The 17,470-nt window shown below is 36.4% G+C and overlaps 1 protein-coding gene across 13 annotated transcripts in view; it reads left to right on the top strand.

Annotated features, from left to right (window-relative positions):
• The window catches only part of MAGI2 (membrane associated guanylate kinase, WW and PDZ domain containing 2), a 708,943-nt gene that overhangs the window by 575,537 nt on the left and 115,936 nt on the right, over positions 1–17,470 (top strand). For all 13 annotated transcript variants that reach the window (XM_014255224.2, XM_088054941.1, XM_005526021.3 and 10 more), the window contains one exon: positions 12,946–13,581. In XM_014255224.2, coding sequence (XP_014110699.2) covers positions 12,946–13,581 — 636 coding nt within the window. The remainder of the gene's footprint in view (positions 1–12,945; positions 13,582–17,470) is intronic.

Below are 17,470 nucleotides of genomic sequence, written 5' to 3'. Positions count from 1 at the left end.
GCTTTGACTCGCATGGGGGACAGTAGGCACTGTCAGAGGGATTTGTCTCACAATTTCGTCACATCATTGTATTTCTTCTTCCTTTGTTTTTTTCTCTGTTTCCATCACTTAATTGACACTATCAGTTCCACTATCCCCTTGTGCTAGGCTGGCTTCGAGGGATCTCTTGGGCTGTGGGGCTCTTCCTGATAGCAACAGCCTGAGACTGGGCATGTGGACAGGTGCTCGTTGCTCTCTCTGTCCTGTGCCTTCAAGCCCAGGTAAACACAGCTGGAAGAAAATGTGCCACCTCTGCTTATCAGAAGCTCTGCACCAGAGAAACAGCTATACTTGCTGTTCTATAAATTCCAGACTGCCTCAGAATCCAAAACATGCTCTCCAGTTTTTAGAGTAGATGGACCGCTTTTTCTAAATCAGTACTGTTTTTGAAGCTAGCTGAAGATATATGAATAAGTGTGGAAAAAATGCATACCTCTGTTTTCTAGAAGTACCTTTTAGATGAGTTCTACCAGATGGAAGTGTGGTATTCAGCATTTAGTTTGCAGCTCATTGCAATAAATCTGGGAGGACAGTGAAGTCAGAGGACAAAAATGTGGTCACTGCTAGCATCAAAGTTACTGTCCTCCCTTTTTAGGGTGCCTGTCACATAACAAGCATGCTGAGAAGCATTCACACTAGTTATCCTGAGCTTACTGAATATTTCATAGATGTAGTGTTAGAAATTGTGCTTAGGGACATTAACAACATGGTATAAATTTGGGGTTTTTTTCATAAATCCCTACTACAGTCCCAGTTAATCAGAATACTCCTTGCCATGGGCATTCTATTACATTAGTTTTGCCATAAGTGATACAAATATACATATTTTTGGAGGGATAGAGTTTAATCTCAGTAAACATAAAATTATAGAACTCTTTAAAATTTGTTTCTTCACAGTGTTTAATTGCAATTCAACTCATTCATGCTGAAAGCCTTGAAAATGTTTCAAAAGCAGTTTACAGTATTACAAGCTCACAAGACATTTAATACATTGATAGATTGGTTCATCTTTATGTATGTAAAATTTCTCAAGGCTTAACAATCTGGGGATTCCTTGCTGAGAACAGCTAAAGGACTGTCAGTTTCAGCAATTTGTTCTAAACATTGATTGAAAACATAATGTAGCAACTATTAATGGAATAAAATTAGGGACAAATTATATTTTTTAATTATAACATTTAGTACGTTTTTATCAATTATTGTAAAAGCTTGTTCTATTTTGTGGTTTATTCTTTATTTTTTATTGTATTGAGCTGGTATAGTTCAATAGAAGTCTTCTTGATATATCATCATAAAATCCACTAAATCAAAATGCACTAGGTCAAACAAACACGGACGGCATTCACCCAGCAATGCTTAACTTTGCTGTTAGGACAGTGTTACTTATGGTGATTTCTCTCTTGTTGGTATCAGCGGCCCCATCTTTGGTTTGAGTGATTGACAAAGACAGTCTTGAGGTTTTTTTCTGAACTTATATTTTGCAGTAAAAACAGAGAGAGCTAAAATAGACAAGAAGCCATACTTCAATTTTTATACAGGGTTGTTTGCCTTTTGATCTTAGGTACCTGAGTTTCTCTGATTATGATCTCCATTGTAAATAATGACTGTGTAATTTCACTGTATTTCTAAGAATTGCAATTGACATATAAGCAGCTGACACCTGATTATTTTTTTTTGTCTGGAAACCATTTTCAGGTAGTGCCTGTATGTGAGCATTTCTTGCATAAAAGCCTGAAAGATTAATAATTTCATACTTAAAAAGCCATAAGATGCAGAAAGAACAAGAAGAGTTTTAATGTAAATTGCCCTCCATTTTAAAAACATCAATTTTTGGAGCAGCATTCACTAGTATACTCCAGTCTGTTTGTGCCTTCCTGAAGCAGGACAGGGCTCTTAGGCAGGCAGTTAGGGCTTTTTAAACACAGGGAGGAACAAAGCACCCAGTGCACAGCAATTTCTGCTTTCTCCCTCAGTCTGCTGCTGGAATTCATGTCCCACGTTCTCCTGCTCCTTCCATTCCTGTACCCCACAGCACACAGAGTACATCCATTGCTCACCCTTAGTTATCCCCTATCTCCAGTGTGCTGCATCTATTAACACATGGCACTCTTGCCCCTCTTTGTGCACTTCTCTTGCAGCATTTCCTGGAAGGAAGTTTATGGAGTGGCTGTCCCACTTCCCACCATTTTTGCAGGCTTTCCAAAGAGAAGGAAGTTGTGCATATAATATGCTTGAAAGAATTCTTCCATTAATCACATTCAGTCACTATGGCTACCATCTCCAATGGGATGGGAGACTGCAACTTGATGTGTTTTTGATGGACACAGAAGCAGAAGTGATACACTCTCAGGGAAGGATGGTGCCACGTACTCTGTCAGGAGGAGGACAGAAATATTGTGTGGAATCAAATGGCAGTAAGTGGTAGCCTTTTGAGGAAAAATTAGATACAATGATAATTTTGGCAAAAGCTTTTTAATTGCTATGGGATGATTCACAGGGGACGTTGGGAGATGGCAGGCATAGTGTGAGAATGCTTTTTCATGGTGTGAACAAATAGTCTGATGTGGCATCACAGTCATTCATAATAACACATTTTAATTTACCTTTATTCATTAGCTAAGTAACAAATTAATACATTTAGACATCCAGAAAATTACGTTCTAAAGAGGAAGATAATGGTTGTTCTCATAGACAACAGGATTAATGTCTCTTTACATTAAGATTTGACTGAGATTTGACTACTAAACTACTAAACATCAATTGATGTATCCATATTGCAACAGTGTGTGGCAAGCATTGGGATCCAAACATTCAGCTGAACCTCTACATTGCAATGGAAAATGATGGAGTATTTGTCCTGCAATGGTGTTGTTATTGCTCATATATTTACTACAGTGGAAATGAAGTCCCAAAAATATTGTGACTTCTCAGTGTTATAATAATTCTTCTTTCTCTCAGAAACCAAAACAGAAAACAGGGAAGGCGGGTGAGACATTAAAGGAGGAAGGATACCTAGTGAGAGATTGAATAATCCCCGTAAGAGGGGAATGTGATTCTTAGCCGTAAAGCTACAAAGGTAGAAAGTTAACTTTTCCTATTATAAGGCTGAAATTTTCTGTGTGTTATAAAGCAGTGTTAAAAAAGGAGCTTGGTGGGACTTTGGTTAATGATTTTCTCTCCTTGTTATTATAAAAAAGAATATTATGCAAGCTGAATTTTGTAGTTTTATACTCAGTGTGGTATTCAGAAATGAGCTGAAAAGTGAAAGAATAATTATTCAGTGGTGAAAGTGTTAAATTGTTTTGCAAAGAGTAAAAATATATTGTCCTTGAAAATGAGTGCTTGGCAGTGCAAGAGGCTCTAGAGATATTAAGGTAACCAACATTTGCTTGGAAAGAAGGTCAGTTTGATAATACATTACCCTCTATTAACCTGGAAAAATACGGTAAAACCTTAGAGAACCTAAAGGAACTCCACTATTTATCTTTGCCATGCAATTTTAAAGCAAGTAATATATTCATACGTGCCTGAAAAACTATTGAGTAGATCTTTTGGTATAGAAATTATGTGAGAAGCTCTCTGAAGCTAACGTAATATTTTGTAGATGATTTTACTATGAAAAAAGGAAAGAAAATAGGGAGGTAATATATAAGATAAGCACATATAAACTAAAATTTGAATGGCCTCTGTAAAACTTCTAAATAGAAAATTACTTATATACTAGCCATACATTTGTATAAGCATTTGTTAATGAATTGGTAATCAAATATAGCTCCATTTCAAATGCACTGAGGTATTTATATGTAGTAGACTACAAATAAAAATCTATTTATTTAGCAGGAAATTGTTTCTCTGTTTTGATACATTTAATTTCTGCTTGATAAAATGCTCCCTGTCTTTAATTTTGCATAAAAGCATTAATCTGTAGTGATCCAGACCTCTTTTGAAATATCTGTATTTGAAAGGTGCTGACCTTGTAAAACCTGTTGACTGCTTTCAAGATACAGCAAGATTTGAGGCTTTATATATATGTACAACCAGGAGTGCACATATATGTATACTGAATTCCTGGTTTGGCATGACAGAAGATGCACCAAAAACTAGGATGAAGCAGTGAATGAGCACACATATCATTACAACTAATGGCATGATTATGTTAATCAATCAGATTCTTCAGCATAACGTTTGGTAGTGAATTTGTAGTATAAGAAGTAGCATCTGGAACAACAGTAAATATTTCTTTTGGGAAGAATGTGGATGCATGTTATTATTATCATTATTGTTGTAGATTAACGTTACTAATCAATACATCAGAGCAACACAATCACATTTGGTCTCGCGTTTGGCTCCACATCCATGGTTTGGATCTGAAATAGCCACGCTGACTGCTGGCAGCTCACATTGATCTCAGTCAGCACAGTGTGGACTTGAGCAATGAATACACAAAACATCCACAAATCAAAGCTTTAAGTCTTAGCTTTAAATTAAATTAATAACCTGACTGATAGTCAAGTCAGACTTGTACTGGTCTCAGAGAGTCAGCTGGAGAATTAGGCACCTGGATGGGCACTGTGCAAGTGTAGCAGGAAAAACAAAGTATTGATCAAACAATGATGAAAATCACAGTTTTACTAAATAGATAACAGAGGTATCAAACCGACCCACTTCTGGCAGTAATGCCCACTGTAATTACAAGGAATCTCCTTGGAAACCATAATATCTCTAAAATAGAAATGAATTTTCATTTTGTACCTCTATAGATTTTAAATGGAGATGAATCCTACTCATCTATCTTTGGACATGTTTTTTAAGTGTCCAACAAAGTGCTGTTGCTTTCACAAATTACTAATTTAGTGTGTGACTAGTTATTCTTGTCTTCATGGTGCTAGCATTACTCAAAGAAATAAAATAGCTCTATTAACCATTTCAGTTCACAACATGACTGCCTATTACTAAAAATTTCCAGTAACATATATATAAATATAAATATATATATATATATATATATATATCAACATATGAAGGCATTTGTCACTGTGCTGCAGCATCTTCATAAATGCTCTATCTAATTCTTTACCTCATCCATCTCCCTTTTTCCTTCCTGGCAGTTTATGTCAGGAATCAGCAGTGGCAATGGTGTGCAGTTGACAATGCTGCTGAAAATGTCTTCCACCAGGGACAGGCGGCACATGGCCAGGATTCCCAGTGGGGCACAGGGGCTGCTTGGTATTTACATCATGCTTTTCCATACCCCTATGCCTTTAGGCTGCCAGGAGGCTGCCTGGGCTACTTTCCTCCTCCTGGGAGTCATTACCTAGATAAATGTGACGCGCTGCCTACAGAAATAAAATGTGCGTACAAAAGCAAATGTGTTGTAAATTTTGACCTCCTTTTCCTAAAGAAAAAGAAGGGGTTTCATATCTTCATGAGCCTCTGCACACAGTGACGCTTTTCAAAGTGATCCCAAATAGCTATGCAAACATAGCATACATTTTTTATCTCGCTCTTCAGATCCACTGACGCTCTGTCATGCAGTTCATTCACACCAGGCATTTCAGGATGCACAAGTAGTTCTTGCGAGCAAAGCTTAGACAGAGCAAGCTTACATAATTTGTAAATAAAAGACTACCTGGAAAATTGGACCTTTTTCTTTTTAAATGGTCTTGCCTCCAATATATTTGCCATCTTTTAAGTAATTACTTTTTTGTAAAGTAGCAGTTTTAACATCCATGCTATGCTTTCAGATGCTTGAAGAAATTAAAAACCATTTATAGGAAGAAAATTTGCCTACTCTTTACTGTTTTATGACCAGCATTCATTTAAGCATGCTTTTGCTATTGCATTACTTACATTTTTTAATCTACAATGTTTCATGTTTACTAGATCAGCAAATAATCAAGGTCTTTATATTTTTCTGTAATGTATTTTATTTCTCTTCCAAAGAAATGGTTCTATTTAAATAGCTTTTACCACTATATGCAAAATACAAATAAAATGGAAATAGTTTCTTCTGCTAATCCACATCTGCCTGAGTGTAATTACATGATACATGCTGGTTAAGCACAAAAATTTTGAATAGACAGCTTTTTAATTAGGCATATGCATTGGGTCACAGTAGAATTAAAATGGGTTCTAAAAAATTGACTGTATAAAAATGGCACATGCTTACTCAACAGATCTGAGTCTTGGGTGAAGTTGCAGACAAGTGTCTGTGTCACATATTTATGTCGGCCCCTAAAGCAAAGTTCAGAGCCAGTACTCATTCCTTCATGATGTGAATGATGAAGCCCAACGATGGGAACAGATTTTAGCCCAACTTACCACCCCTACAATGATATTTTGTGCAAGTACTGACTCAAATCTGACAGATGACTTATATCTGTTGCTCAGATTGCAGAAAGAGGAAAATGCTATGCCAATTTGAGTGCCTGAATGCCTAGTAACACATTGGGCTGAATTTTTGTCTGATTTAGAGAAATAATGAATTATTATAATAATAATTAATTCTTGATTAAATAAATAATAATTTTTATTACCTGGTTTTTTCCCCCTGAGCGGGTTCCCAGAGTTCAGTGAGCGAAAGAAGGAGCTGTGGATAGTGTTTACCTGTCAGCTTTGCTGAGTTTGTCACACACGGGTAAAATTTTCTGTATGTGATGAAGACTGGGAAATGGTTCTTCCATGCCAGAATGAGGAGCGATATTTTAATGGACTATTTAGTGTTCTCACATAGCAGCAAGTGGTCCTGAAACTATTTCTGAATGCAGAGGCAGCTGCCCATTATGTCTCCCAGCAGCTCTTTTCATTTCACTGTGGCTGCTGCAGTAGTGTCTATCAGAGAAAGTTGTTATAAAGCTGATAATAATGTGCTCAGTTTTAAATTTAGCTCTTTTGATCAGTAGCTGCAGTTATTGAGTTATTGTACGCATGTACTTCTCCCCAGGTTGCCTTTTTTATGTTTTGCCAGTTAATCCTATATTCCTCTTTAGAAGAGCTAAGTATTTTCTTGGCAAGTGTTTTAAGTATTCCAGTACTAATATGCAATAGTCATCTTACACTGCAATCTCCTTCAAGAAGTTATTGTAATTCCAAAATTTTTATTTAAAAATAATGGTAATTTTATACTGAGTATTAACAAAATTAGGGCCTTTTTTTTTTTTTTTTTTGATACAACTCAGGCTACCATGAACTAAAGGACCCTAGGCTTTATCTTTTATCATGTAAAAGTCAGGCCATCAAGTCTTAGGAGGTAGAGCCAAATGGGTTTTACAAGGTTCTGTGGCAAGTCAGAGTATAAGAAACAGAGAATTTCTGTTTGTGCAGAACTTTCTGAAATCTTTTGCAGCCAAAAAAAAATGCTTCTAGATATATGTAATGGAAATTATTTATTCACGCACTGGATTAACACCTATGGCAAGTCGAGAAAAGTTGAGCTTCAAATTTTCAGAATGTAGTTTGTCTGCTATTGTTTAACTAAAGGATCCCTCACACACTAGCTCTCTGTAACTGCAGCTTGTAAGTGTATGTGTGAATGTAAAAAGGGCTCATTTCTTACAAATCTTTGCTTCTTTCATGACCATCAATCACATGCTGTTGTTATTAAAATTACCCCCATGTTTCATATTTTGATACTGGAAACGTGCTCTGAATTTATTATTAACATGTTCCAGTGCCAGCAATCTTGCAGCACTCTGCAGAAAGAGAAGACAAGGTCATTGCTGAGAAGTGACAGAAATATCTGGCAATGACAGTAGCGAGTGTGGGTGGGCAGGTGAAGGGAAAGCTTCAACGATGAAATAATCATATATTGCTAGTTCTGAAACTGATGCAAAGTATGCATATGCAGAATTTAGATTACATGAGTGAGAATTGCAAGTGGGAATACGTAACGCTGGAGAAGTTAGCAGAGTTTATGATGGCTATAAATGCAGCAAAAAATTATGCGGCTCCAGTCCTGCAGAGCTGGTGTGTCCTGTGCTGACTTGCAAAACCATGAGCTGGTTTTAGCTCCGTTGCTATTGGCTTATGCTGGCTGCAGGGGGGTAGCAGAGGAGCTGTCTCCACCCCAAATCACAACATTCTGTCATAATTTAAGCACATAAACCAAGTGCTAAGAGCATGATCAAAAACCCAATAGAAAGGAGACATTTCTACTAAATTTTGATCGAAGATCCAATCTGCACTTTTTTCTCTGCATTCATTCTTCAAAGTTTAGTGAATTGTAATTAATAATGATAATGGCTGTCTAGTATGCAATTCAGTTCACTGAAATAACAGCCAGAAACCTAAGTGCACAAGAAATATAATAAGAAATAGGCAAAATGTTTGTATACAAACAGTGGGAACAAAAGTGAGAAAATGGACAAACTTTACCTAGAGTGCAAGATGTTTACACAGAGAAGCCAGTGTAAAAACCCATCAGAAACAATAACTGGAGTCAACTGAATAGTACAGGTTCTTCAGAAAGGAGGTAAATAGAGCTGATAACATTGCCTGAAACTATAAGATAATTTGGGATGAAAGTAGTTATGTCAATAAAACAAATTCTGCTTTGATCAAGCACTTCAAGCATGAAAAAATTTAGATTTTTTTCAGAATTAATGCTTGTGGAAAATCCCCAGGGTGTCAGATTTAATTCTGCAGCATTATTGTAGAGAGGAATGTAAAACAGAATCTGTCATTAAAAGATGCTGAAGCTCAGAAATTTCTTCACCAGTTACTAAACCAACTAAAGATAATGACAGTATAGATCTGGTTGTTGCTTTGAAATATGTAGGTAACAAAATGTAACCTCTAATCAAACATTCAGGCACTGAGTCAATTAACATTACAATTATGTGACAATAAGTAATGATCAGCAGCCTTTAATAAGCAAAACAAGCTAGTTAAATATATGAAATACTATGGGGTTTGTTGTTTCTGTGAAGAAGACATCAAATTTCATCAAGTTTAACGTACTGTGTTGTACCTGACAATGGGGGACTAGGTTCAGCCATCCAGGAAGTCCCCTCCAGACCCATTTTCCTAAATTTTTCAGTTAAATGCAAGAGCCTTAACTAAATCAGAGGTAACTTCAGGACAGTTTGACAAATTTGCTTGCTGTCAGTATTTAAGATTCTTCAACTCAGTGCTAAATTTAGACATTGAAGAATCTGGTTTTGGGGTAGTGTAGATTTTTGAGATGTAGGCCAGGGTATCTGTTGTCTACTGGTTGTCTATCAAACCTGCCAGTTCATCTAAAGAGTCTGATTCAGATGTCTTCTCCGTAGATCAGCCTTCTGGGCTCCCTCATCCCTGAACAGTCTCAAGTAAGATGAGGTTGGTATGGCACATGTACAGTTTGTAGTGAGGAAGATGAAATTTGAGAACACCTGATAGAGAGGATGTTCACCCCAGAGAAGAGAAGTCTCAGGGAGGTTTTATCAATCTGCATAAATACCTGTACAAAGAAGATGGAGCCATGTTCTTTCCAGTGGCAAGAAAAGAAACGATGGGAAAACACTCAAACACAGAAGGTTCCCTTTGAACATCAGAAAATGCTTTCCTGCTGGGAGGGCGACTGAGCATTGACACAGGCTTCCCAGAGAAGATGTAGAGTCTACCTCCTTGGAGGTTTTCAAAAGCCACCTGGACAAGATCCTGGGCAACTGGTTCTAAGGGATTCTGACTGAACATGGTTTGGACAACATGACCTCTAGAGATCCCTGCCAAGCTCAGTCATTCTGTAAGCAAGCTCCAGTCATTTTAGCAAATTTAATTCTAAAAGTCAGGCAAAGTTTGATGCTTAATATAAATGTTCTGCATAACTTCAAAGATACCCACTCACTGTGAAACTGTGATTTCTGGAGGCAGACTATGGCTTGCTCAGAAAATCAGACAGGAGTTATAAAGTGGATCACTATTATGCTTGTCCATATGCACCCATTATTATTAGAAGCAGCAGAAGAGAGCAGGCAGAAAAGATGCTACAGGAACCTTTAAGAGAGGTTTCCTAAAGAAGAGAGGTATTGAACTTTGCATTAGCATGGCACTGGCTCTGTAATGCTCTTAACTTATCTCTCTCTTCCTACCGAATGATGAGTACTTCTCTCTGTGTCAGCAGTGAGGAACTCTCAGCCTGGAAAAATGAGTTAGGATTGGAGAAAGTACAGCTGAGAGATTAATTTGAGGGATTTCTGAAATTAACCCTTTTTTTCCTCCTTCCAGTCTAAGCTGAAGCTGTGTCTCCCCACTGCAGCCCCACTGTAACTTCTTCCTTTGAGCTGAACTTAGTAACACATGCCCTTGTGTTTATCACACTTAACCTGTGGCTGTACATTCTCCATGTGACAGTACAGCAGGTGGGTCCCAAACAGTCACACTGTGACTGAGTTACAGCTTCAGCATCTGCCCAGGCGTGCTATTTGTGTTATACCTCAGGAACAAAGAGCTTTAAAAATATTGATTCAGGAAATGCTGAAGGATTTTCTGCTGGCCTGTGAGGGATAATGGAAGGTTGTTATTTGAAGAAGTTCTTCCGCAAGATCTTCTAGTGCTCAGTTTTGCCTGTTTAGTGACTGGGGAAGGGGACTACTTGGCTCGTATGTTTCCTGACTGCGCTTCTTTTGCAAAAGCTAATTTCTTTTCACTACAGATCTGTATAATGTCAACTAGTTCATGTAATTTTCTGATATATCAAAATCGTATTGATTTAAGTTTTTTGTCATAGCAAACCCTGTCCAAATACTCAAAGTGAAGGGCTGAAAACAGGCAACGATTTACTTGCCCAACACAAAAATTGCATATTTCATTTTGCACTCTGCTAATGTATTGTAAGAGAGGATGAACAAACAGATTGGTCTCCTCCCACCACATAGCTGCATTGCCAGCACTCAGGGAAATAAAGACTGCATGGATTAAAAAGTCGCAAGGTTACTATTAAGGCATAGCTACTGAAACAGGAGCATGCACTGAAGAGCTCTCAGTTCAAAAGAAGCAGTCCTGTTGTGAGCAATGTCAGCCTCACTGCTAACGTGGGAGCCAGGGGTGAGAATGCAGGTAAGATCTTTCTATAGCAGGGCATGAGCAAATCATGATGAATTGCAGTCATTGCCACAGAAATTTGTATGCTGCATATTTTCTTTTAAATTTTGACTTTTGAAAACTGCTTTATTTTCAGCTGCTTGAGACAAAAGCAAGGGAGTTTTTTCAGCACTGCCTATAAAGTGACATTATTGTTTGTGCTTGTTTTGAAATCTATTTATGATGCACATTTAAGAAAGCATTTGCAGCTCCTAAGGTTTATGTGTGTAATACTCGCAATCATTTAAACAGACTTCCTTAGCGTTTTTTCCCTAGGCACCTTCTGAAGAAATCCTCCTCTGAATCACAGTTTGTGCATATGCAATTAATTACTGTCAGGCTGTTACACAGACTGATCATGTGGGAATTGACCATTTCATTTTCACATAGAAACAGCCTTTGCCTTTTGTCCTCACTTAGAAACAGCCCTTACATTGGCATCTTGATGATGCTCTTATCCTCAGTTTGCTGGATTAGATGTTTTGATTGAAGTACTTGAAAGACATAATTTCATGAATACTCTTCAAGCAATTCCACCCAAACCACCTCATTCTCCCTAAATCATTCTCATTTTATTGCTGAGTTTTCAAATACCTTTAAAAAGTTTTGTGTTGTGATGTGTCAATTTTTGAATTGTGTACTTTGTAGACATCTCACAGAATCCTGGTGATTAATGATAGAATAATAAGACAGTCTTCACTTAGAAAAATACTTTAACTTCTAGTGGTCTCTAACCAAATATCCTTTTCTTTTTCTATAAAGATGCAAACATTTTTATGAAAGTGAAAACTGATTGTGGGTCATTAAACTATTCTGAATATTGTTTGCACTGATAACTCATTTTTATTTTATTATGCACCATAACAGTACATAAAAAAATTATTTATGGTTATAAATATACAGATCTATTCTAACACTAAGAAGAATCTTGAACTTGTTTCTGAACTTTTCAGTAACAGTAGATGCTTCGTGCTTGGGCAATATGGAGACCTATAAATAGCCTGTTGACTTAAAGTATTCTGCTTCCATATGCTCAGACTGGTAGGTCTGCTATACATGAGACAAGATCTGAAGATAAAGGTAGTATTTTTGGTTTTATTTGACCAGCTACCTAGGTGAAAATACTAAACCGATTTTCATATATTTGCCTAGATTTTTCTAATGTAAAGCTACCAAAAAAACCTACCAAAAAAAATTTGTTGTGTCATTGTCCTTTAGCCTTTTTGCTGCAACAAAATGCCATGAAACATCTCTATGTTATGTAAGATAGATAGTTCATGCCTAGAATAGGAAATGACAATAGCAGTTCTGAATGGCTGATGGCAAGTAATCACATTTAACAGAAAAGTGTCAATATCATGATCAATGCAAAAAGTGTTTCCTTATGCACATGCATACATAGTCTTGCATTGCTATTCATTGATTCTAAAGTCCAGGAATATTTGAGGGGTTTTTTTTTACTCTTCACCAAACAATGACATTTCTTGACAACACATTCTCCAAATAATTGTCCATTTTACCTTGGAAAAAGTAATTTATAGAGACTACACTGAAAGGATTTGGAAAAATAGGGAGGAAAAGTTGAGAAAAGGTGAATGTCTGGATGCATCTAAATTTTCCATCTGTGAGCTTACACAGAAAATAGCTGGTATTGTCATTGTGTCTTTGTATTACATTTGCTGCCAGACAAACTTTACTTTTTTGTCTCTCCTATATGAGTCAGTATGTTGATTGAATTTATCATATTTTTTTAGTAGACTTCTATCTCATTTAAAAAAAAAATACACTGCATATACAGTAATTGAAGTTGTCTCATGTTGTCACTGTTTGTTCTTCTCGTTCTAGGTGATGTGATTGTCTATATTAATGAAGTTTGTGTCCTTGGACATACTCACGCAGATGTAGTCAAACTCTTCCAGTCTGTTCCTATTGGTCAGAGTGTCAACTTGGTGCTATGTCGTGGATACCCTTTGCCCTTTGATCCTGAAGATCCTGCCAACAGCATGGTGCCACCCCTTGCAGTAATGGAGAGGCCTCCGGTAGTGGTAAATGGAAGACATAACTATGAAACTTATTTGGAATACATTTCTAGGACTTCTCAGTCTGTTCCAGACGTAACAGATCGACCACCACACTCCTTGCACTCCATTCCAGCAGATAGTCAGCTTGATAGCACATTCCCACCACCTGCCCATGATGATAATGTATCAATGGCTTCTTCTGGGGCCACCCAAGCTGAACTCATGACCTTAACCATTGTGAAAGGGGCCCAGGGCTTTGGCTTCACTATAGCAGACAGTCCTACAGGACAGAGGGTGAAGCAAATTCTAGACATTCAGGGATGTCCTGGTTTGTGTGAAGGTGACCTCATTGTTGAGATCAACCAGCAGAATGTACAGAACCTGAGCCATGCAGAAGTAGTGGATATACTTAAAGAATGTCCTGTTGGAAGTGAAACTTCTTTGATTATCCATAGAGGAGGTAAGTTTGGAAAGTCTGTACAATTACAAAAATGTGTGTAAAAGGTTCTAAACCATAAGACATACATATACTCACTACATCCTTGTTTGCTAGATTGGAAATTAATTTCCATGTTGTGGGAAGTAACACCATTGGTTCTGAAAAAGTGTGTCTGTAATTAAGCATCCTAGGCAAAATCTTACAGTTTGTTGTACATTCCTTTATGTGTTTTGAGTGTCAATGGTCCCATCTCTGTATAAGGGTAAAACTAGGGCAGTTGGGGACCTTTCACCCCATAATAGTTTGTGTGGTGTCTGCAGCAAACTCATGTAGTCCCAAAACAGTGCTGCAAGCTTTAAATATAGCTGTGTGTATTGACTCATTAATGTAGATAAAAATCAGAGCAATTTATTTGCCCTTTACAAGGTTACTGGTTTTCCTAAGCCATTTTGCCTCCTTTTCATTCATTGTAAAAATTTTGTACAGCAGTTGTTTGGATTATTTTCTTTCCTGATAACAGAGATCCATGGTATATATTTCTCTGATTTAAAAAAAATAGCTTCTAGCAACTTGTTTTTTCTCACCAGCCTGACACAGTAAGTTTGAATGTTCACCATTGGAAGGGGAGAGTCAATACTTATCTATAAAGAAGCAATAAGAACAGAAAAAGAATTAAAAACTTGACAGGGATAAGTTATTTCATAGCTGTTATTATTTTAGCCAAACAAAATTTTTTTTTGTGCTTTGAGGTGAGCATCCATCCTAATTTATTATTACCTGAAGTAAAAAATTATTTGATTATTTAAATTAAAAATCTTTGTTTCTCTAGAGGAATTCATATGTACTTAATGTACATGACCGTGTGCTTCAAAAGGAAAGGAAAATAATTCTATGCACAAAGATGCAAAAATACTAACTACTTTCCTTCTGAAAAATAGAGATTGGGAACTGAAGCTTTAGTGTTTGCATATGCCAAATGTTTATCATTACAATATCTAAAAATCCTTAGAATAAGGAATATAGTAGCATTATATCAAATTGCAGAAGTAACAAACATAAGGTGATTATAGGCAATCTGTAATCACATGGTCAATAAAGACACATAGTCAACAAAGTATTTTTCATGTATATATATATAAAAGAATGATTTACAAGAGGCAGAATTTGATATTTCTTTGGAATGAAACCAAATCAACATGGTAATTAAATTGGAATCACTATAGTATATGAACTTGGAGAAAGTTAATGGTTGCAGAGAAACTGTATTCATTGGTATTAAATCTGGTTCTCCTTAATGACCATTAAGAATCATGAACAATGGAGTAAGCAATCATTTTTTATGAAGAAGTTGGCATGCTGGGGAGAATTTCATAGCAAAAAAAAGCATAAAGAGGATTAGAAGGGTTAGTGTAACCCCAAAAAGGTGGAATTTTATTTTGAAAAAGGCAAGATAATCACTTTCTAGAGGAAAACTATTTAGAACACCAGTCTTCAGATAGAAGTGGACTGTGAAATCCAGTATGCTGAACAAGCCTGAGTAATAATAGACAGCAAAATAGATATTTCAACAATCGGTACAGGACAGTAGCAAAAAAAACTGAAGCAGCAACATACTCAAGCCCTTGAGGATAATTGCTCTCTCTGAAGAGAATTTCGTCTTAGATCATTGATTCGTGATCAAAACACGTTAGCTTAACATTGATCAACATGATAGCTGAACAGGTTCTGGTACATTAACTGAGCTGTTTAATAACTGAGTTATTTTCTACACATGGCTGTGGCAGGTAGGAGATACTACACTGAGCTCAGCGCTCGATAAAAGCACTGTAAGTTTACACCATGTGGTCTCTCAGGTCAAACACTGAGGTACAGGTCGTTCCCCTGGCTCAGCTGACACAATATACTAGCTCCAAATGCAGTAACATTTAACCCTCTGTTGCTGGGCCAGGAAGTGGTTGCTTTAGACAATGCAAAGAGAAAGAGAGCATGTTCATGGTAGAACAAAAGAGTTTTGTTCATGGTAGAACAACAACCAAGACTAAAGCAAATGTTTGGAACAACCACAGTGTCGTTAAACTTAATGGGATGATATGGAACAAATGCAAGTTTACTATAATAAATTTTCATATTCAGAAATATCATATCATAATTTATCATAATCATAAATAATTACTATACCTTAAGGTTGTGAGACTAAATTAAAATTTAAAAGAAGCTCACTTTTTGAGTGATTCAGAAGAACTGAAAAAAAAAAGTGTATGAATCAAATCTACTCTCCATCTAAGAGATGGCTAAATCTTATCTTAACACAAATATAAGAACTGTTTTAAGATGAAAATCAGGGTTTTGTTTTCTTCTCTTCATAGGAAAAGGAAATCTATGTGGTTAAATATACACCTAGAATGAAGGTTATTATGTCTATGTTAGTCATCATCTCCTTTTATAGTCCCTGGGCAGAAATAAGTCTTTCTATGATGTAATTAATGTAATTACACTGTAAATGTTTCAAATAAGTCAGGTATATCTAGGTATACCTTAAAACTATATTCGCTGCTTGACTGATTATAAAGGGAGTAGAGGAAGACTGATTCAGGTGTATGTGTCTATCCAACATGTTATGAATAATAAACAGGTGATAAGATTTGGTGATGTGCAACAACCTGAATACAAAACCAAATACTTAGAGAAACTTCCTGGCTCTAAAATATTTACTCAGTGACACCAGTAAAGCAAGGCATACTTTCTCATTACTCATGGATCCAATTTTTAGATTATTATCTTTGATGTGTAATGACACTTGAATTATGCCATCCTTTTCCATCATTACCCTATGCATCCTGTCTTTAATTTCTCATTTTTAAGATTAAGACCAAAGGGCTGTTCCTGCTTGTGGAGGAAGGCTGCATTTTACATAGGGTTGTGTGTTGCTTTGTAATGTTTCTGTCTGAAATTAATATGGCCTGACTGCACACCTAATTGTGGCAAATCCATTTCTGTAAGTGACTTAATTTCTCTCTCATCCAGCAATCTTATCTATATTGCAGACAAGAAACAGATTGACACTGACTGAGATTTATTCTCACTATAGCAAAAAGTATTTCATACTGGAAAAAATACTTCCTTGGATGCACATAGTATGCATACTATAGCAGTTTAAAAACCATTGTGCCTCAAGGTTAAAAGGTCAACATCCAGAGTATGCAGGAGAAGGAAAGGTCTGCATGTTTCAAAAGGATGGAGGGAATATCAGTACTCACATTTAAAGAGACCAATAAAATCTCTTTCACCATCATCAAAGAGAGACTTGTCATGGGGCACAATCCAGCTGGGGGGATTCCCACAACTCATAGTCTACTCATTTTAAGATTTCTAAAGCAGAAATAGCAATGTATATGCTTGCTAAAAAAAAAGAATAATGGAAATAATAGAATTGTCTATCAAAGGAAATGCAAAGCATCTCTCTAGCACTGGCTAGACATCTTACTATCTTTTTCTTCTTTATTGGACAAGTTCTTTGCTAAGTAGATAGCTCGTAATAGTTCAGTATCTTTACATCTGTTTTTGCTGAACAGCCATATTGTTTCTGTTGATTACTATAAAACGACAGATGTGTTTGTACTGAAAAACAAAAAGTAAAATTAATGGAAAAGTTAGTGGGAAAGTGTTACCTAAACAAAAATAAAAAATAAAAAATATTATAAAAGAAAGAAAATAACACCCAAAGAGATTTATTCCTTTCCAGCTTTGCTTCAGGCTTTATCCTCAGCTTCTGCAATAGATTTCATTGAGTATAGGCTGCTGAAATAGTGTGGAAGAGCTTTCAAAAATCAGTCTTTCTGAATGTAGATAGAGCATAAATTTTTAATTAGCCCAGTACTACTGAAAAACAGCACTTAGTGGTTGAAGTGGT

The sequence above is a fragment of the Pseudopodoces humilis genome, chromosome 5, assembly GCF_049639895.1.
Source record: "Pseudopodoces humilis isolate 2021_Gansu_Grassland_sample_001 chromosome 5, ASM4963989v1, whole genome shotgun sequence".
Classification (NCBI taxonomy): Eukaryota; Metazoa; Chordata; class Aves; order Passeriformes; family Paridae; genus Pseudopodoces; species Pseudopodoces humilis.
The sequence above is the reverse complement of the archived record's forward strand: the minus strand, read 5'-3'. Positions and strand labels throughout refer to the sequence as shown.